This window comes from Juglans regia, chromosome 3 (genome assembly GCF_001411555.2).
Source record: "Juglans regia cultivar Chandler chromosome 3, Walnut 2.0, whole genome shotgun sequence".
In the NCBI taxonomy this organism is placed as follows: Eukaryota; Viridiplantae; Streptophyta; class Magnoliopsida; order Fagales; family Juglandaceae; genus Juglans; species Juglans regia.
Genome location: NC_049903.1, coordinates 11,854,481 through 11,876,607, shown reverse-complemented (window position 1 = coordinate 11,876,607; position 22,127 = coordinate 11,854,481). Strand labels below are relative to the sequence as shown.

Genomic DNA, 22,127 nt, shown 5'->3' with positions numbered 1-22,127 from the left:
GGGACGTTATTCGGATAACCACATAGTACTTTGTGATATTCGACTCTTCTTATTTAATTTTTCTAACAGTATATCAATTTAATTTGTAGATTTGAATATATTATATATATATATATATATAAGAAGGCTATACTAGAATTATTTTACGTACTCGATCCCTAATCTTATATTTAAGATCCTGCAGATATTAAAAACATGGGTTCTTTTTTTTAAAGTTTTGGCAAAGAAAGTTTCTCATCGTAATTATATAGTACCCTTTTTTAAAGCTATGTTCTAAAGATGAAAGTTTTTTTTTTTTTCTTGATCTCTTTGTTCATGATCACACTATCACTATTCATGAACATATATAGCAACTGCCCATATTTTTAAATATTAGTACCGTCTGCATTTAATTGAAAGCTGTGGTTAACCCAGTAGAACCACTAATTAAACCCAGAAAGGATAAGCTAGTCATTTAAATTGTAAAATAGATGTTCTTTAATTTGGAAGACAAATTACACACGTACGTAAAAGGAAATTAAGGAAGGAAAACGATGAAAATTAATAGATACGACAACAGTCTAAAGGGACGCTTTAAAAAGCTAGCATAACTAATTAATAAAATTATAGATATATATATATATGTATGTATTGTATGTGCCCAAATCATTTAATTAATTTTCAGAATAAAGCAAATCATGAATATTAGGGCACAAATATAATCAATCTGCAAGTACTTTTTGGGGTCAGTACGTAGTTCTACTATTGTTCGATCGGGCCATGTCTATGATCTTCTTTGGAGTACCAGATTGAGACAATATTTAAACTTTGAGTGTGTAGTGGGTCGAGAAATATATATATATATATATATATATATATATATATATAATAATCCTTGTTGGTCCCATAACATATGTAGTGCACCCTATATATATATATATATATATATATATATATATATATATATATTCACCATATCTTTTTTCCTTCTTTCTATAGATGATTTCTCTAAGCTTTTGGGAAAAGTTAAACAAAATTATCGGGTTTCTAGTGATAATTATAATCGAATGAGGGCGAGAAAATTAGCATGGTGGAATGATGATGATTTATTTATAAGCATAAGTAAATAATATGTAGGAGGCTGCCGGCTAGCTGCGCGCGTAGTAGTAGTACTCATGTACGTGTGAATCATAGATCAAGATAGAAATAAATAAAGGGAAGGAAAAGGAGTCATCGTTGGTCAAGTAGAAAAAAGTTGTAAGAGTCCTTTTGACGAGGAGAGACAAATAAGGTGTGCGACATCTAGTGTTTCGATGGGAGAATTCAAAGATAACTTGCGTAATTTGGCCAAATAAAGAGAGAAAAAAGTTGCATATATGGTGTTTGGTAAGTGGATAAGGAACTAGAATATTACGTGGGAATGATGAGACGTTAATATTAATTAGTATGTCCTTATCCTAATTATATTCAAACCTTTTTCTCTCCTTCCCGGCCCACTCGATGATGATGCAACACATCAGCTCATGCGCAAACTTCGTGTAGGGTCGAAAATAAGTGATCTTGTATTAATATGACGCATGGGGAAAATGGAATTCATGTGCATGCATGGTGGCCATCGAGGAAATTTACTTGGAAAAAGAAACTGCATCCAGGTGCATTAATTTGACAAATATATACTCTTTACCATGAATGCTTAATTGATGTTGATGGTTTTCGTGAGGAACAGATCTTGAGATTTAAGTACTTGAGTTTACGTACGTACACGGCCTCCATCAAACTCCAAGTTGAAATATGGCGCGCGCGGGGAAGGAACCAACAAAAATATTCTTGCTTAATTTGATGGGTGCATGAAATATGATATATTATTAATGCACGTAATTATGGAGGTGTATAATATATATATATATATATATATATAAAATTTATTATATCCTTTGTCGTTGCTCCGGTTATAATCAAGGTGTATAATATATATATATATATATGTAACAAACGACTGAAACGTATAATACAAGCGAATAAGGTGTACATAATTACATGATCAGTACGTACTTCTAGTACTCAGTTGATCACATGATGAAAGCAAAATTAAGCATTGAGCAAGTAATATATATATATATATATATATATATATATATATATATAATTAGTAGCTATAAATCGTACGTACATGTTGTACACCGGCCATGCAGTAGTTCAGATTTCTGTCATGCATGTTTTTATTCAGGTACAATTCAGCTAGTGTTTGAGTCCAATATCAAGTGGTTTGCCAGATGGTATTTCGGCAAAACCCGCAGAAAGTGAACCAGTGGAAAATCCAAAAAGGAGAGAAGAAGAGAGAGAAAAAAGGCCTATAAAAATGCGTTTCTACATGGTTGAAATATGCCTTATCCAGCTGCATGCGTTCCGTCTACTTTGACAAGAGGAAAAGTCCATTACATTACCTATAACGGCACGGCTTAGTATGATAACATTGATGAGGGCCGGAGAGTAAGAATATTCTTCCTGTTTTGAATTTGCGGGTCGACAGTAAAACAGATACTGCAGGTAGATAAAGATCAGAACCACCTTCTATATAAAAGAAAGAAATCCATGTTATTTAATATTCCACTTATCATGGGTCTGGTTAGATGTTCTTACAATGCTGACGCATAATATATATTAAGCTTTGAATCAGTGCAGAAGGTGTTTAAGCTGGGGACCCATGCAGGGGCTCATGTCTACTTGCATGGCTTTGATTTAATTCTGATCTTCAAACAGAAAAGTTGCACTGACGAGGCCGATCACCTTTAGCCAGCCCTTGTGTGGCATTCCTGGCCATGCATGATGCTAAAAGAGAGAGACAGAGAGAGAAAAAAAAAAAAAAAAAGAAGAAGAAGAAGAAGAAGAGAGAAAGCTATCCTTGCATTACGAAAAGGGCCTTTCATTTAAAAGCAAAGCAGCAGAGTACTCTAAATGAGATGAGAATATATAAAAGTTGAAAGTTAAAGTTGAAAGTTGAATAAAATATTATTAGAATATCAGTTTTGTTTTGTGATTTAAAAAAATTGATTTGTTTTTTATATTTTGTGTGGAAGTTTAAGAAAATTGTAATTATGATTAGATAAGATGAAATGAGATGAGTTGAGAGTCTTCTTATATCCAAACAACCCCTAAATTGTCTTTGACGCTAAGGAAATAGTAAGATAATCTAGCACCTCCTTGACCTACTGCCTAGCTTCAAGCCCCGGCCCCCAACTCATCCCCATATCTAACTAGATCTCTCTGTCTCTCTCCCTCTCTCCGGGAGCAGAATATATGACAAAAGAAAGAATGGAAAAGTATTAATCTTCATTCCACTGATGAATCATAAAAGTGAAAGACCAACGTAAGCCATGTTGGCTGGTCAATCCTGTCTTGCTCTTTTTCCATCCAAGAAAATGTACTTATATGTGTGTGTATGCAGGGGGGGAGAGAGAGAAGTTTCGGAAAGAACATGCTTTTGATAAAGAGATTTTGGTGAAAAAAGAACGATTATGAATGGAAAAATGGTGGAGAGTATGTGTGGTGCATTGCATGAAGTTGGGCAAACACTGCACATGATACGTTTGCTCAAAGACAAGCTTCTTTTCCATGAATTCTATGCCTTCGGGTGGGTTAGAAAATGTTACAATCACTACCCATTTTTTAGAGTAAGCCATGTTGGAAAACCAATAATACACGGTTCTTTGTGTAAAGGGAGGGGCCCGGCCGCCCGGGGCCAAAAGAATTCCTATATATTTCTGCTTGCAACATTGGATATCATGATAAGATAAGCCGATCGAATGGAAAAAGTGAAAAGCAAGCTGGATGGTTATTGCCTATTGGTCATGGAGATGTCAATTTTTTGATAGGATAATAGCCTCAGGCTATTAATTACTTTCAAGGGTGGTATAACCCATAATGCATGTCATCCTTACAATAACATACGAATCCTTTTACTTTCAAGCCGACACAAGTACTTTATTTAAAAGATAATTTAAATTTAATTCTATTATTAAATCCTGCCGTATTAAAAGTCACTAAAAAAAACGAATACTTGTAACGAGTTATTGGTGACGATAATTGAGTCGTTTTAATAAAAAATGGTCATTTTTGTAACAAATAACTAGCAATAAATAAGTGCTTTTCTTGGTAGGAAGTATTAAATTGTATCATCTATTTTGACTTTAAATATAATTTTTCTATATTTACAGATCCAGTACTAATATTGAATAGAATCTTTCTATATACAAGACAGTCATGTGAAAAACACATCTTCTACACCATTTGCATGATATATATATATATATATATATTTATATATATATGCCACTGTTACTTTTTCTTTTGAAAAATAGGTTCAAAATCGAAGCAAACCTATAAGAAAGGGTTTAAAGTTTGAATTTTGATTTTCACAAATTAATCTAACATATTATTAGAAGTCTCAGGTACACTGACTTACAGATGAATTTTTTTTTGGGACTCTACATTATTATAACATGTTGTTAGAAGTCTCAGGTATACTAGTAAGGACTCCACGTGCAATGCTAGTATGCTCGATTAGAAGTTCTATTACTATTAGAGAAATACTTTAACTACAAAGGGATTACACAAAAGTAAATCTACGAACCGACATAGCTTAATGTAGCGCGTCAAATTGTAAAGTTACTTTTAGTGTAAAGTAGATCTAACGGATTACATGAAGCCATGTCAGTTTGTGAGTTTATTTTTGTGTAATCTCTTTGTGTCTGTAGCAGTTTTCTTACTATTATCATATTGATTCGAACAGAAAGTGGATTCAATACATAGAGTTATCATATTGTTATCATACTAATACAAGTCGAGTGTTGGCAACGCGAATGTGACCGGAGCTAACACTCACACCAAGTAGTCAAATAATAATAACATACATGCAATCGGGGTTAGCCTTCTCAAAGCAGCAGTCGAACACATCTTCTGCCCTCTTATGTTTCTATGCTAGCGACCTCCTTAGATAAGCTTACGCGAGGAAAAGATCATGGGTGTTGGGCAAATAAAACCATGGAAAGTGCTCATGAATTGTGGTGTTGAGGCACTTGTTACGTGCATGGTGTTCACCTCATTACATGCATGGTCATGCTCAGATAGACTTGAGTGATTTTGCAATTTTTCATAGTGGAAGGCTTTGTGTTAACCATGTTTGGCACTGCGAGCGAGCCCCAAGCTAGTGCTTCTAGTTCCAGCCACAATAAGCTACAGTGGACAAGCGAGTGCACGATATTTAGCTTCATCTGTTGAACATGAGACAGTAGCTTGTTTCTTCGCTTCCCAAGATAACAAGTTATCGCCCATGCAGATAGCAGAATTAGTGGTGGAACGACGATCATCCTTAGATCCGGTTGAATCGGCATCACAATCGCCATGAAGAGTAGTGATGGGAGCCCGAACAAAATGGAGATCAAGATTAATGGTTCCTTTGAGGTAGAGGAAGATCCTCTTAACAACAATGGGATGGGTGTCTCAGAGATGTTGCATGAACTGACAAATATGATGAACGGCTTAGGAAATATCAGGGCGAGTTAATATAAGATATTGAAGAAATCCTACACGTTGTCGAAAAATGGTAGGATCAAATAAAAGAACACCATTAGTAGCTGTCAATGAAGTTTCAGAAGCCATCGGCGTTGACATAGGTTTAGTACCATCTAAACCAAATTTCTAGAGTAGAGAAAGCAAGTAATGTGTTTGGGTGAGAGTGATGGTGATGGTGGACTTATCGCGAGCAACTTGAAGGCCTAAAAATAGTGAACATCACCCAAGTCCTTCATGTTAAAGGCGGAGGATAAATGGGAAATGAACATGCAATTGTGAGAAGTAGAGCTCCTAGTTATGATGATACCGTAACAGAAAGTTAGTACCATTGCGGCGATAGAAGAGGGACTGATCATAGGGACACTTTTGAAAGCCCATTTGTTGAATATAGGTACTAAATTTCATATACCATGCCCGGGAAGCCTACTTCAAACCATATAACACTTTGTGAAGTTGACAAACATAATCCAGGTGAGAGGTATCCTCAAAACCAGATGGTTGAGATAGGTAGACATGTTCTTGTAAATCACCATGGAGAAAAGTATTGTTGACATCAAATTGTTTGAGAGCCCATCCCTGAGATAATGCCAAAGTATGTACTAATCTAAGAGTGCCAAATTTAACTATGAGACTAAAAGTTTTATCATGGTCCAAGCCATGGAGTTGAGTAAAACCAGGAGCCACAAGGCGGACTTTATACCATTCAAGAGAACCATCGGCTCTAGTTTTAATTTTAAATATCCATTTGCTACTAACAAGATTCATGTCTAAACATCGGGGCACCAAAGTCCACATCCTGTTTGCATGAAGTGCATATATTTCTTCTTGCATGGCCTGCTGCCAGTTTGGATCATGAAGTACTTGTTTATATGTTCTACGTTCTTTTGGTTGAGTAGCTAAGTCCTCTACAAAATAAGTAGGGATCGGATGCCTGGAGGAGAGAAACGCTTTTGGCTTAAGCTTGCATGTTTGAGTCCGAGTAACCATGGGATGGGTATGAAATATTTTGTGATCCGGATTTGGTGCAGCTGCTGGTGAACACAGATAAGATACATTTGGAACATCAATTGCAGCAGCAGGAGGTTCGGGTGCAAGGGATTCTGGAAAAGATTCCAAAAATGAAGAAGGGTAAGTACTACACAAGGAAGGCAGATTGTGAGAGGCATGTGTACTGGGAGATATAGCAGCCAACAGAGATTTGGAAGCTACAAGTTGAAGCTACTGAGGAAGAGCCCAAACCTTGAAAGAGTGTAAATCAGGTTTAGTAGAACCTTGTTGACACATCAAGGGAAATGTAAGCTCATCAAATATTACATGATAAGATATATGCAGCCCGATTGTATGTCAAGACATTGATATCCCTTGTGATGAATGAAGTAGCCAAGAAAGACACATCGAGTGGATTTATAATCTAACTTGAACCTACCAAAAGGTGTTAGACATGGATAACAGGCGCATCCAAAAAATCGGAGAAGGTCATAAGATGGAGGTAACCCAAAGACAAGTTCATAAGGTGACTTAAGACCAAGAGTAGATGTTGGCAATCGATTATAAAGAACACGACAGTGTGAAACCCTGCTATCCAAAATTTGGTAGGAACCAATGAGTGAGCCATTAGGGTCAAGCAGTTTCCACAATATGGCAATGTCAACGTTTGGCTAGACCATTTTGTTCTGACGTCCCGAGACAAGATGATCAATGAATAATGTTGTGGGAACCAGACCAAGATTACTGGTTGACAAATTCCTCAGCTCCATCACTTTGAATGACTTTTATACAAGTAGCAAACTGATTTTCCATTCGCTTGAGAAAAATAGGGAAATATGTAGGCATATCAGATTTGCGAACCATTGGAAAATGCCAAATATATCGAGAGTATTCATCTACAATGATTAAATAGAAACGAAAATCATCATAAGAGGGTATAAAAGTGGGACCCCACACATCAGTGTGCATAGTATGTAAAAATGAAGTAGCATAGGAATTTCAAGATTGAAATGGAAGCTTTGTTGATTTTTCCAAAACACAACTTTCACAAAATCCAATTTTTTCATTTAAAGAAGGCAAACACGGTAACAAAAGCTTAAGAATCCAAGAATAAGGGTGGCCAAGTCGAGCATGCCACATGTTGCCAGACACTTTATTTGCCAAATTAAGACAAAGTTTAGAGTGTGAAGACCACTTCGGATTTATTGGATATAAGCCATCCACCACAGCTCCTTTAAGTATCACCTTGTTCGTCTTCAAGTCCTTAAAAAGAAAGCCCCACAGATAAAACAAGAAATAGTAGTTATGATCCCTTGTAAATTGTGAGACAGATAGCAAATTCTTTTTAATACCAGGAAAAATAAGAACGTAATTTAACATGATATCTGTAGAAGGAATAGAAACCTACCCAATACCAGAAATGGGCAATCCATCACCATTTCCTACCATCACGGAATCATTTCCAGAATAAGGATAAATACCTTACACTTCATTAGCATTGGAAGTAGGGTGTAAGGAGTTCGGTCCGAACTGAAAAAACCGATCGGACCGAACTCTAGACCGGTCGGTCTCGGTCCTATAAATTGTGGACTAAAAAAATTCGGTCCGGTCCTAGGGTCTGTAAATTTTGGACCGATTAAGTTAAATATATAAGTTAATGATGTAATTTTTATCTAATTTATTATCATTGACCATATAAAATATTTTTTTAATGAGTTAGTTACATAATCCACATTGATAATTCACTTACTTTTGATTGAGTAATTTAAATAATTTTTTTAATTAATTTATTTGAAAAAAAAAAGATGAAAAATAAAAAATAATTGGGTCGGACCGACCAGACCGAACCAATATCTACCGATCTGGTTTGGTCCCTATAGATGTTTGGCCTAGTCTAGTTCGAGGAAAATGATGGACAAGAAATTTCAGTCCATCACCCCTCCAGGGGACCTAACCAAACCGGATCAATTTACACTCCTAATCGAAAGTCATATGATTACTAACACCGATATCAGGATACCAGGTCTCCTCTATGGTATCACCAACCTGCAAGGCAACACATGCCTTATAGTGGTCAACTTCTTCATCTAAGGCAAAGCACCCATCTAATTTGTGGTTCGGACCTCCACAACGGAAACAAGTGATACAAGGAGTGTCACCGCTACGTGTGCAGCCAACTACCCGTCCTCCACGATTTGAGGATGGTTGTGAACGATTGATCGAGGAGCCACGATTATTCCAAACATCTTTGTGTCGGGATTGAGAACGTGGTTGGTTGGCGGAACCACTAGTTCCACTACCACGTACCTCTTCCTCCACGAGTCCCATTACTTCGGCCATGATTTTTATAAAGAGCAACAGGGGATCGAAGAAGTCCGTGCAACAAGAAGATGCATTTCATAATCACGTAGTTTACTAATGACTCCTTCAAGAGAGGGAAACGCAATGCAAGCGTTAATAGCCGCAACAATTGGATCGAACTAAGAGTCCAAGCCTTTGAGAATGCATATGATGAAGTCATATTCATCCATTGGTTTACCGGCACCACGTAAGGACAAATCAAGAGCCTTTGCTTTGTGCAAATAATCCTCCAGAGTGAAGGAACCTTTGTTGAGCGATTGAAGCTCACTCTTCATCTGCTGAATCTGATCATGGGATTGACTTCCATAAAGAGTCTCCAAAACATGCCAAACATCGTGTCAAGACTCACTGTTAATTACTTGGGACAAGGGGCCATCGGATAGACAACTATTGATCCATCCAAGGAGTAGCTGATCAACATGCAGCCAAAGAGCTGTCACTAGATTCGAGCAGGACACACCATCCTCACCGATGATGGTTGCTAGCGGGCGTGGAATGGTATTCTGCACATAGCCAAGAAGACCATGGCCATGCAAAATAGGGATGCCTATGCTTTCCATGAGAGATAATTACTGGAGGCTAGCTTTTTAGAGATATCAGGGAAGTGAGCGTTAGTGGGTGAAAATTCAAAGGAATCAATGTTGGACACAGGTGGGATCGAAGAGGTAGAAGACTCCATTGTCGGCACCTCAAGGACTATTGATACCATGTAAGGAAAACTAACATGCCCTGTACGTGGGCATTATGTTCATTTATATAGAAATTACAAAGGAATTACAAGGAGGAACAGCTATGTACAGCTAATCTACTAGCTAGTTGTATAATCTACTATACATGGTAAGTAACGTATACAATAATTGACAGGTATAGAGATGAAATCATGTAGAGAAATTAGAAGAGGAGGAGATCACAGCAGCATGTCTAAGAGCATCACGGAGTGTTGTTTGCAAGACTTGTCTCTTCAATGCTAAACGGTAAAGGATAAATATTTTATACAAATTAGACATAAAATAAAAGATAACACACCACTTAAATTTATCAAAACAGCCAAAAACCAATGCATAAAAAGGAATGCGTAACAAAATTTATAACTTGACATATGTCACATCTTCTTCTTCTTCTTTTTTTTTTTTATTCATCTCGTACACAAATTCTAGAAGAGATTCTATGCTCTTAAACCGGAAATGATTTGTACATTTTTAAGGAATGCAAATTTCGTACATTTTTTTAAAAATTGACAAGTTTTAGATTCACATGAAAAAAAAAATTAATAATTGATCATATTTTTTAAAAAATATTAGGTAGTACTGTTTGTTAACTTCAAAAAAATTGCGAGGATATAGATTAAATTACATATCTAATATTACCAATAATATCTCCAAAAGCTTAATGTATTATATCTTCATTGATCGGGATAGAAAGTGTGGTAAAACCTAAGAAAAATAATGATGTGAAATATATCAGCAATGCATAATGCGCGCATATGGCGTTTTTTTTTCCCTGATTGAGAACGATCAGATGGAAGATCATACTGGTAGGAAGCATCCACAAAAATGGTAGATCAATTATGTATAAGGAGTTGTGAACTTAATTATGAGAAACTTTTAATTTTTATAGCAAATAGTTTTAAATCCTATAAAATATGCTTGCCTTTGCTTTTTAATCAAAGTTGTTTTTTAAATAGTATTAGTGATGTATTATAATTTACTGAAGGATTTTCTTACAAAAAATAACGTCATATGAATTTTTTTTTACTTTAATTAAACTTTACACCCATTATTATAAAATCTTATCTCCAACCTTGTCGTGTGTACATATAGGACTGCAGCCCGACTAACCCGGTTCATGTCTGGGCCCAACCTGATCTGACCCGGCTCAAGAACAAACGAATCAGATATGGGCCGACCTGACCCGAGATTGCAGGTAATGGGTCCCACTATCCCTATACAATCCGATCAAAACCCAGCATCAGCCAATATAGACAAAGCCCATTTTCTGGAGAATTCATGCATAAATGCACAATCCAAGCAAAAATTACAAGTCTCACTATCCCTATACAATCCTATCAAAACCTTACTCCATATGATTTAGAACATAACAATCATAATTTGAATTTAAAACCAAAAACAAAAAGGAGAGGAAGAGGAAGAGTAGCAGTGAACCAGATCAATTGGTTTTGGGATCTGGCATGGGAAAGAGGCCAGAGCGTGGTGGTGAAACTGAAACCCCTAAGAACTTTTGCAAATTTGTACAAATAGTACTAATCAAGCAGAGGAAGTACAAGAAGGCCATGGAACAATCGGTTGGATCGTCACCTTGCAGACCCGTGGCTCATCTTCATAACGATCTTGACGGGACTGAATGGTAATTTGGCGACCACCTTGCCTTCGAAGAGTGAGTTACGAAGACCAAAGATGACAAAGAGGACAAGGGCGACGACGACTCCAAACTTGAACTTGAAGAGGGAGAGGTCGCAGCTCGACTCCTTGAGACTGGTCTCGACGCGGTCCACCTTTTTGGTCTTAGACTTATGAGCTTTTGTCAATTATTTCAAGAGAGTGAAATTCAACTCGCCCGCTTTTTTTGGTTTTCTTATAATATTATATCGGTTTTAGCAAATTCGACCCGCAAGTTACTTCAACTTTTTGGTCGAGTCGGGCTGCACGAAGAGGCAAGGTCCTAATGTCTTATGCACAGGCCTATGTCCATGCATGCATATATATATATATATATATATATATATATATATATATATATAGAGGCTGGAAAAGGCAACATAGCCCGATAATTGTTACTGCATGCCCCATGTGACCGATCGGACGTGGCACGTACGCCACGCGTGGCCAGTATTTTAAATGGAACTCGGGCTTTGATTTTCTCCCCATTTGAAAGGTACCCTAACTTTACAAAACATCACTCACTACTCATCTCCCTCCGGCCTCCCGTTGTCGGTATCATCTTCTCACTTGATACTGTTATTTGCACTTTCATGTTTTTGTTTGTGCCTAGGTGTCTATTGGAGAAGCCTCGTATACATGTCTCAGAGGACGGCCAATTCAACTTCTGGATCTCTCTCTCGAATGCTCCTTTTGCTTAGGCCCTGAACTTCTCCAATAAACAATAAAATAAAAAGAAGAATCAAAGACTTCTAAGCCTGTCCAAATTTGCAGGCTATCCTCTGATCAATTCTTCTCTCTTTCATAAGAGATAGAGCAAGAGAGAGTCGAGGAGTGGAAACCATGCACGTATTCCAATTCCTGCTAGATACATATAAAGATTTCTAAGCGCTAAAAATGAGGATGCTACAGACTTGGAGAAAAGCCTATGAGTTACGTTGAGTTGGGGAATCGGATTCTGAGACCATCTTTCTATTTTTTTTTAATATAAAAAATAGCCATGTAACATGCAACGTCAGTCTGTCATTACTATCATAACTTCTCTCCATCACAATAGCGCTACCCATATAGGTCTAATTTTAAGCAAAAAGAAATGAGAAATGCTTCTCTTTTTTTCTTTTTTGTTTTTTTTTATTATTTAATGATTAAAAAAATATTTTTTAATAATGTTGTAATTTTTTTTTCTTTTTAAAAAATATTTAAGTATACCAAAAAAATAATGAAAATTAATCAAAAAAAATTAAAAAAACTGTCTTTTCCGGAGATCCTCGGGCAACATCCCCAGGGGCATGCAGCACTACTCAAAAGAAATGTGTACCGTTCAAGGGCCCATAGGTCTAATCAATCTACGGTACACCCAAAAAAACATATAGATTATTAAATAATTAAAAATTGGGACTAATGACTGGGAAGATGAATGGGCCTGACAAGCCTTATGAAGGAAAATTTTGGTAAAGCAAAAAGGGCCATAAAATGGACGATGAACCGTCATGAGATTGGGCTTTTAAGATTCCTCAAAATACTCGTAAAATATATTATTTTCGCTAAACCCAAGATCAAAGAATCATCACTCTTTGAGTCATACCATTTTAAATACTCGATATAATCATATATATATATATATATATATAAGTTGTTAAGTCTTTATACTTGTAAACTGGCGTAGAAAATGTATCATCTACACTACTAATAGGACTTAATATGCAAAAAATAAAAAAGAAAAAAGGAATGGTCCAAAGGAGAGGGATCAGAGAACTGCAGGTTGAATCCTGCAAAAGCCCTCCAGCTTAGCTTAGCTAGCAACAACCACCAGCCCATCTTATTTGAGTTCAGACCAGTAGTTGACAGGTTGACTAGCTAGCAAACTACATGACAGAGAAGGGCATGCATGCAGAAGGTCATTGACCGAGTCGTACTATGCATGCATGCATGGTCTGGATTCTTTCAAGCTTTTCTCTCAATTTAATTTTTTTATTGTTTGGATGCTAGATAATTAGGCAGAGTGGCCTCTTTCATAATTAGAAATGGTGTTTTAATTTGCAGCGTTAATTTGATATTGGGTCTGAACTTTTGAACAGGTTATAGTAGTGATTATGAAAATTAAGCAATCTTACACCACGTATCTATTTTTATTTTTTATTTTTTTTATTAATAAGTGTGTGATGTAGAACTGTTGAATAGAAAAATTCAATGATTATATATGTATGTGAATAGGTGGGGTCCATGGGTTGCCGACTTGCTTGGCAGTGCAGTGCTTGCAATGGGTTGGTAGCGTCAGGGTGCGCCCTAATCCATTCTCTGATCTTCAATACATGTCTATGACGAGTAACCTTAAACATTGCATTGGTTCTCATGTATTCAAGATGAGTAGTGACACGCTCACAACTTATTTATAATTTATATGCAACTTTAAATATAATAATATTCTTATTATATATTTAAACCCATCAAATCAAAAAAGTGATGTGTGCCTTGAAGAACTAGCTTTCTTAAGGTTATATGCATAACTTTCAGGATCAACTTTCAAATTCTTGCCCAAACTTGAGTTCATCAAGTTGGAGAAATAATGATACAAGAAATAGGTTCTACAACATTTATTTGTTATCTCTATAAAAATTTCAGACAATATTAAATGAGCAATAAATGTACATTGATACACTTTATGTTAAAGAATTTTAGTGAAAATCCTATCTCATGGAATGAGAGGATAGGTGCATTTCCATTCAATACATATATTTTTACATGGTATATATTTCCTTACAAGAATTGATACAAGAATCACTAAACTTATGCTAGCTACCAAAAGTAATGCAACTAATCTAAGCATGTACAACCAGACTTTCCAAACTAGGTGCAGCATCTATAGGAATATGTTGCAGAATCTCATCCTTGATTGTTCTTGATTGTTGCTAATTCTTCAGTTGAATTGTGATTGCATGATTCATGGCTGGTATCATGAGAGTATTGTTGTGACTCCTCCTTAAACATGGTCGAGGATTAAGCAAAAGGCCAAGTTTGTGTCGGAGAGCTTGAAATTGGGCTTTGGGAAGAGGCTTTGTAAATATGCTAGCTAGCTTATTAGAGGAGCTTAGATGTCAACCTTTGGATGGCATAAGGGTGGAAATAGGCTTGCAATCAATCATATAAAAATGAGTCAGAAGATCAACTGCATACCTTGAGTGAGAAACATGTTGGTACCAAATCTGTGTACCTCAATTCCAAGAAAATGATGCAGATGACCCAGATCCTTAATGGAGCATTGATCCCTCAGTTGCTGAATTAGCCATTCTATTTTATTTAAGCTAGAACCTGTGACCACCATGTCATCAACATAAAGTAAAAGAATGAGAATACCTTGGCTAGAATGTTGGATAAAGAGACTTTGATCAATGGAACTAGAGTAGAGCTCAAGGTAAAGTAAGAAGTCACTCAACCTATCAAACCAAGCTTTCGGAGCTTGTTTAAAAGTCCATAAAGTGCTCGATGAAGTTTGCACACATGAGATGGATGTTGATGATCAACATATCTAGGAGGTTTTTGCATATAAACCGTGGTGTTCAGCCTCCCATAAAGGAAAGCATTTTTAACATCAAGCTTTCTAAGTTCCCGCTATTTAACAATTGCAATAGTAGGCACAACATGAATGCTAGCAGGTCTAATTACTGGAGAGAAGGTCTTAGATAAGTCTATACCATCAATTTGATCGAACCCCTTTGTAACAAGTCTAGCTTTGAGACTTTCCAATGAGCCATCAGGTAATAATTTAGTTTTATAAACCCACTTGCAACCTATAACATTCATGTTGGGTTGTCAAGGTATAAGAGACTATGTATTGTTTTCAGCCAATGCATTGAGTTCCTCTTGCATAGCATAAAGAATTTTGGTGAAAAACCTATCTCATGGAATGAGAGGATAGGTGCATTTCCATTCAATATATATAATGTTACATTGTATATCTTTCCTTACAAGAATTGATACAAGAATCACTAAACTTATGCTAGCTACCAAAAGTAATGCAACTAATCTAAGCATGTATAACCAAACTTTCCAAACTAGGCACAACATCTATAGGAATATGTTGCAGAATCTCATCATTGATTATTCTTGATTGTTGCTTATTCTTCAATTAAATTGTGATTGCGTGATTCACGAGCTGGTGTCATGGGATCATTGTTGTCATATGTATTACTCTCTCCCATTTGAGACTCTTAAATTCGAGTAAGAACTTGAGACAATTTTTTTCGATATTTTATACCTAAAGCCAAATTTATGGCTAAAATATTGTCATATGGACAACAATAGTGCAATTCAAGAAGAGAAATGATATTTGCAGTCATAGAGTGAGCAAGCTCCGTGCACTTCTTTTGAAAAAAAAGTGCATGATGCTTGCACAACCCATGACTGTATCTAACATTACTCATTCAAAAAAATTTTATTGTTTCCAATATTTCCACTGATCTTCCTTTATAAGGTAGTCCAATGCCATTAGTTTAGAATCTAAGATCCGAACATCATTAGATCCCCTTGCATTAGAGGCGATCGTCCCCATGTTAAAGGTGGCCGCATGATCACCCTTGGCTCTCAAGGAGTGGTCATGCAAATCTATAGGGGTGCTCGCTTTTCATAGCAAAATCTCAAAGTTGGCCACAAGTAGCACCCTCCCTCGCTCATGGTAGCATTGTGGGCATCAAACCCACAGCAGCACTTGGGTCTTATCGAAAGAAAAATAAAAAGAAAGAAAGAGGGAGGAGGAGGAGAAGAAGAAGAAGAAAGAAGAGAGGGTGGAGGAGAATGAAGAGATGGAGAAAGCTACGAGGAAGAAAAGAGAAAAAAAAAAGTGAGGTTGATATGACTAAAAACTGTAGGATTTTAGAGTTTTTCTTTTAAGTATTTATGTATATTAATATAAAGGATGCGAGTAAGCAGGTTAAAATGCAAGCGATAGGTCCCCCATACAGCACCTGCTGCTTAAGGCCTTGTTTAAATTCAAAACTCAACTCTTCTCATCTCATCTAACTATTACAATTTTTTTTAATTTATAAATAAAATACAATAAACAATTCAATTTTTTTAAATTTTAAAACAAAAATAATATTAAAAAATAATATTCTAACAATATTTTATCTAACTTTCATCTCAACTCATTTCATTTCAACTCATTATCCAAACCCCTCTATATATAATAATCCTGCCCACTTTACCCTTGGCGGCAGACTGGTTGGCAGACGGTCGAGGCGGCCTGCGACCCACCCTAGCTATGGTTGCCACCCCTCAATTAGTCATCTCTTTCAAGTCAGCATCAAGGGGTGGCTATCGATCAATATGTATATTTTCCAGTCGACATCTCATAGTGGTGACGTGACTTGTGTGTTGAATGAATATTACTATTAACATAATGGAAAAAACTACTTTGCCTACCAATTCTTATCGCTCTACTTGACTGCTCAGGAAAAAAAAATTATTTTTTTATTTAATGATTAAGGAAGTGATTTTAAGTGTATTAATATATTTTTTTATTTTTTAAAAATATTAAAATATATTAAAAAATATGAATAGAAAAATGAAAAAAAAAATTTGTGAAAGCAACTAGCAGTCAAAGTGAGCATGCTACTTTAGGCGGCAGAGTAGCCCGACTCTAACATAATTGTGAAGAAAATATTAAAATAATCAAAGTTATGTATACAAGAAGTAGATAGTTCAAAATTATAAGTTATAGATATTCAATCTATCCAAAAAGTATAATCACGGGAATTGTTTTAGTTCAAAATTATCAAGTCTTTTGCAATAAAGTATTTAAGTTCTCAATTGCCAACTCCTTCTCCTAAATTAGAACCCAGGATTAAATATAAAATGGTCATGGTACTTTTTACTTTTTAATAGATTAGTAGTTTACCTTTAATTTTATATTTATACTCGCTAAATTTTTAATTTTGATGAAATCATGAATCTTTCTATTAAAATGCTATTTTATTATTATTATTATTAAAGAGAATATGTCACATGTTTAAAAGTAACCTCCTCCCAATTTTATTAAAAAAAAACCTATGGAGGAAAATCGTGGTGACAATCAAGACACTAGGAGAATATAAATAGATAAAAAAACTCACCCAAGCAATGATGCCAATAAAAAAAAACAGCACCTATACCCTATTATTTTTGTTTTACAGAATAAGACAACTTAGTCCTCAAAACAATTCATTTACAATTTTTTCTAATATAAGAAAATCTCTCCCCTATCCAATCTAATAAGACCTCGAATGAGAGTAGGAAGAGCCGAAGCCGAGAACCATATGTCATTTGAGCCATTTGCACTTCTTCGCGCTAAACCATCTGCTACTGCATTAGTCTCTTTATAAGCACGAGAGAAAGAAACCCGAAGTCCAGCTGTTAGATATATATGCCACGGACCTGCATCTCCCCAAACTTCTAGAGTCATGGTAGTTTGAACATTAAAGACGACAATGTTTCCAAATGACTAACGAGACTTGTTTTTCTTACAGATTTATTCAAATGAATTAATTAAAAACTAGTAGTCTAAGGGGTTTGAATGGAACAAAATAGTCATTTATAAATAATATTTGATGAGATTAATTAGTCTCGTCTCAAAAGTCTATTATATGGGTCACTTGTTGATCTAACTTCTAAGCTTTCGGAGATTTAAAGTCAATACCTACCCTAATATATATATTGAATGATCTCGTACGGAGCGTTTGTTGGAAATAAAATAAATTGAATTACTCAAAATTTGAACAAATACGAAGTTGCCGAGAAAAGCAAATAAAGATTACCTTAATTCTTTGGCTGCTATCGTGTAAATCCAAAAAAATTATGAGTCTTAAAAAAAAAAAAAATGTGAGTCATCTCTCGCACGACATGAGATCACAATCAAAAGAATAATGTGAAAAGGTTTTACGCATGATTTACGTACAGCATTTTCGAGATTTTGTAGATCTTATATCTTTAAGAAAAATAATATTTACAGTCGTAGAGTACGCAAGCGTTGTACATGTAATTTTATTTTAAAAAATTGAGTAAATATAAGACTTACATAAAAAAAATTAATTTTTTAATAGTAGACATTTTTCTTTTTTAAAATAATTATACAGCACTTATGTATTTTACGACTATATATAACATTACTCATCGATCTCTTTAATTTATTACCGCAAAGGGAGAACGTGATATTGGTTGAACTACAAGTAAGCCAGTAGTGCTCGACCTGATTTTCTTTAAACATGCATGGGAAATCCGTTGGCAATGCAATCTAAACCGAACATTATATATCATGTTGATCAAAGGGTTGACATAAGTAACAAGCTCTTTTTAATGTTGATATGCTCTTTAATTTAAAGAAGGCCTTATATATGTACTTTAGTCTTGTGTAGAGATTTAGAAAAAATGAAAGAAGTATATATGTAAAATGAGTTCTACTATATATAGTCACTTTTGTATACTATTTATCCACGTTACTGATGTGATTGACTAAATTAATTATTTTATATTAAAAAAATGATGCAACCAATCACATTAAAGCAGTTACTTATATAATAAAGTGCTCTTTAAGTAGTGTTTATAGTTGTTAAAAAAAGAAAGAACTATAAACAATTGTAAGTTATTTAATTTTGAAACTTTAGTCTTTATTTATAATATTTGTATCATATATGAAGAAAGTGATTAATTGTTTATTAACAGTGGCCCCGAAAACACAACCCATTCTAGAAGATCAACAGCACATGCACCGCCGTTTGGTTTGAGTTGAAATTATTGAATCACGAAGAAGTCATCATATAAGTGGGACATCAACCCCCTTTACAATTAAATTAATTAATGAAAGACATTGATGGCCGGGAAACTAACATATATATATATATATATATATATATATATATATATATAAAAGCTACGTCGTACCCCTTCCCTTGGCTCTCAGCTTTCAAGTACGTACGTATAAGTATCTAATATATATAACACCCCAATTCCTTGGAAGAAAATACGATATATTTCTTTACATGAAGACTGTATGATTATGTACGTTGTTTTATTTAGCAATTAAGAAACCCAATATCTTAAGATTTAAGGTCAGCATCATGAGTATTATCTATGATAATATTAAAATTAATAAACAATTGATGATATATTAAATATTATTGGAGCTTGCAGCTTGCGTACGTGTACGTACGTACTCCATGCGTATAAATTTTCAAGAAGAATCAACAATTCTGCCTATAACCAGCGCTAGTTTCACTTAGAACAACATGCAATTCGCTCAGAAAAAGCTTCGCTGCTAGTTTCACTCCGACTTGCTACCTCACACGCAGTCATATTGGTTTGTTTGGGGGGCCTTATTACATAATTAAAAAAAATAACTAACTTATTTTTTTCAATTATTTTCTATTAAAATGAATCTATTCTCATAATAAATAATGATTTTTATTACAAATAACTCATCATAAATATTAATGAAGTCGGAATATATATCGATCACTTCATAAAAAAAAATATAAAAGAATCTCCCGGCCCAGATTTGTCTTCTGATCACTCATGACATGCATTGGCGTTTGGACAGCCACATATTCCCCATGAACCAGCAACGAATACGTACACGGTACATGAACCATAATAATAACCAATTAAGTATATATTTATATATATAAGGAGTTCCATAACCAATTATTGTCCACATGCTAGGCACAATGCCATCGGCATCATTAATGCCCATGTTGCATCTCATCTACTATTTGCTCAAACAAAATTGCATCTCTTTCTGATCAAATTAAATAATATCAAAACTACTCTTAACATTTTTTAAAGTGAGAATTGAAACAAAATAAGAAATATCTTAATATTTCATAACAATAAATTCATAAATTGATGTGATTTGATGTAATACATTAAATTGTAAAATTATTTTTATAATAACATAGATTTAACGTATCTATAAAGTTATATAAATTTATGAATTTATCTTTACAATTTTTTTTTTTTTTTACGGTAGCACTTCTCATGCAAACAAAATATACGGACAGTATATAACTGGTGTAAATATATGTATATACTCATGTATATATACACACTATATATGCAGCAAATTAATGAAAATTCTAGTTATTATCAGCCCACAGCCATTGCAAGTCCTCCATTGGAGGCGCATGCAAGATCATAACATCCAAATCCTTGAACGACATGCCCTTCGATAACATCGAAACACTGCGATTTCCAGTTCCGCCACATCCATTATTAATATTATCGCAGCCTGATTTGTCGAAGCCACTTCTGTTCACAGCGACGGGGCCTTTTCTGTTTTCTACGCCGAAGGAGCTCTTCTCTATCCAAGAAACGCAAGAATCCTTACCGGTAAGGCTCTGAACTACGGATTTGAAGCTCAGGGCGTCCGTTTCCACGTACTGGGTATCGATAAGCACCACTCTCACGGCTTGATCACGACTAGCACACGCCATTTGATGATCAAATATATTATATCTAGCTCCACGGATCTAGCTAGCTAGCTGTGTTTCTTGTTCTTCTTTTTGTTTTTCCTAGCTAGGGCTTTGTTGTTGCGTTTTTCTTTCTGGGGTTCTTGTGCATTTTGATTGAATAAGGGCGTGTGGCTTTTATACGGAGCTTGAGGAAGCTGAGGCGAAAGGGAGGAAGCCGTAGTACAAAAGGGTTGGGGGACGGGGCCGGGCTAGCTTTTAACGGTTAAGAGCTAGACCGCTTTTGGCAGTCTCGAAGGACAAAAAGTCAAAAGTCAAAGCCCACAATTTCGGAACCGGGGAATTTGAGATGTCAACCTTCTGTGATTCCACTCACGTGCGCTGGACTAGCTAGCAAGAGACAGTACTTTGGAAAGGAATTGAATTTGAGGGATGTTCACGATGTTCAATGACATACGTATCAATTGATGAGATTATAAGTGGATCGTCAAAATCATGCCTGGTTTAATCAGAGTACTTTTTTATTCAAGAGGAAATTATAATCAGAAAGTGTGAAAGATGTATGTTAATCTAAGGCCGGCCTCTAGATGACCACACATACACTATTTACATGGTACCTATAATTTAATTTATAAGATTTAAATTTTAATATTTATTTTTTAAATTAAATTATATAATATGAATAAATGTGTAATGTAAAAATTTTAAAATTTTAAAATAAAGTTACTCGGGCATTAAAATCTTACAAAATGGTTGATCAGAAGAAATCGAAGTACTATATGTTTTTGTTCAAAATTAGGGAAAAAAAAAAGTGGTTGAGAAGATCGTATATGTTTATTAGAAGAGGTAAGGGCCAAGAGAATTGAACAAGTAAAAGCAATAAATTTGTTAGGTTTGATATGTATACGTAGTGCGTACTATGCTAGCTCATGTATATGATCATAGAGTGGGTGCAGTAGGAGGCCGCCGGGTCCTATTCGGGGAGCGGTTGTGCATTTGAAAGTCATTCAGCCATTCAGCCATGCATTAATGTCCCTGAGTCTAGCGTCTAGCTAGCTAATTAATTAATTGTATGGTGGTAAGTTTATATTAAGTGCATAGGATACAGTTAGTTAGATAAGTTATTTTTTAAGGTCTTTTCATTGATAAAATATCAAATATTGCTTATATATATATATATATATATAAATATATATTGATATATGCTAAAGCTTACCGGCCCATTTATAACCCTAGAATGACAGTCCTAGAGCCACTGAAGTGAGTTTCGACACTGTCTACCTATAAGGTCATTTTACTTTTTTTTTTCATGTATTTTTTTAATCTTGTTAAACATTTTAAAAAAATCCAACATCATTTAAAAATATTTATTTAATTATTAAATAAATAAATAAAAAGT

General features: G+C 35.1%; 1 protein-coding gene across 1 annotated transcript; it reads right to left on the bottom strand.

The window, feature by feature from the left end:
• Positions 1 to 20,395: 20,395 nt before the first annotated feature.
• LOC108982747 (VQ motif-containing protein 1-like) lies at positions 20,396 to 20,752 on the bottom strand. The gene has a single exon (XM_018954204.1). It carries the CDS (start codon positions 20,750 to 20,752, stop codon positions 20,396 to 20,398), a length of 357 nt encoding a protein of 118 aa, XP_018809749.1.
• Positions 20,753 to 22,127: the final 1,375 nt, after the last annotated feature.

Bases quoted from the DNA above. Each gene is read 5' to 3' on its own strand.
- LOC108982747 (XM_018954204.1), bottom strand. From the start codon at position 20,752: ATGGCGTGTGCTAGTCGTGATCAAGCCGTGAGAGTGGTGCTTATCGAT.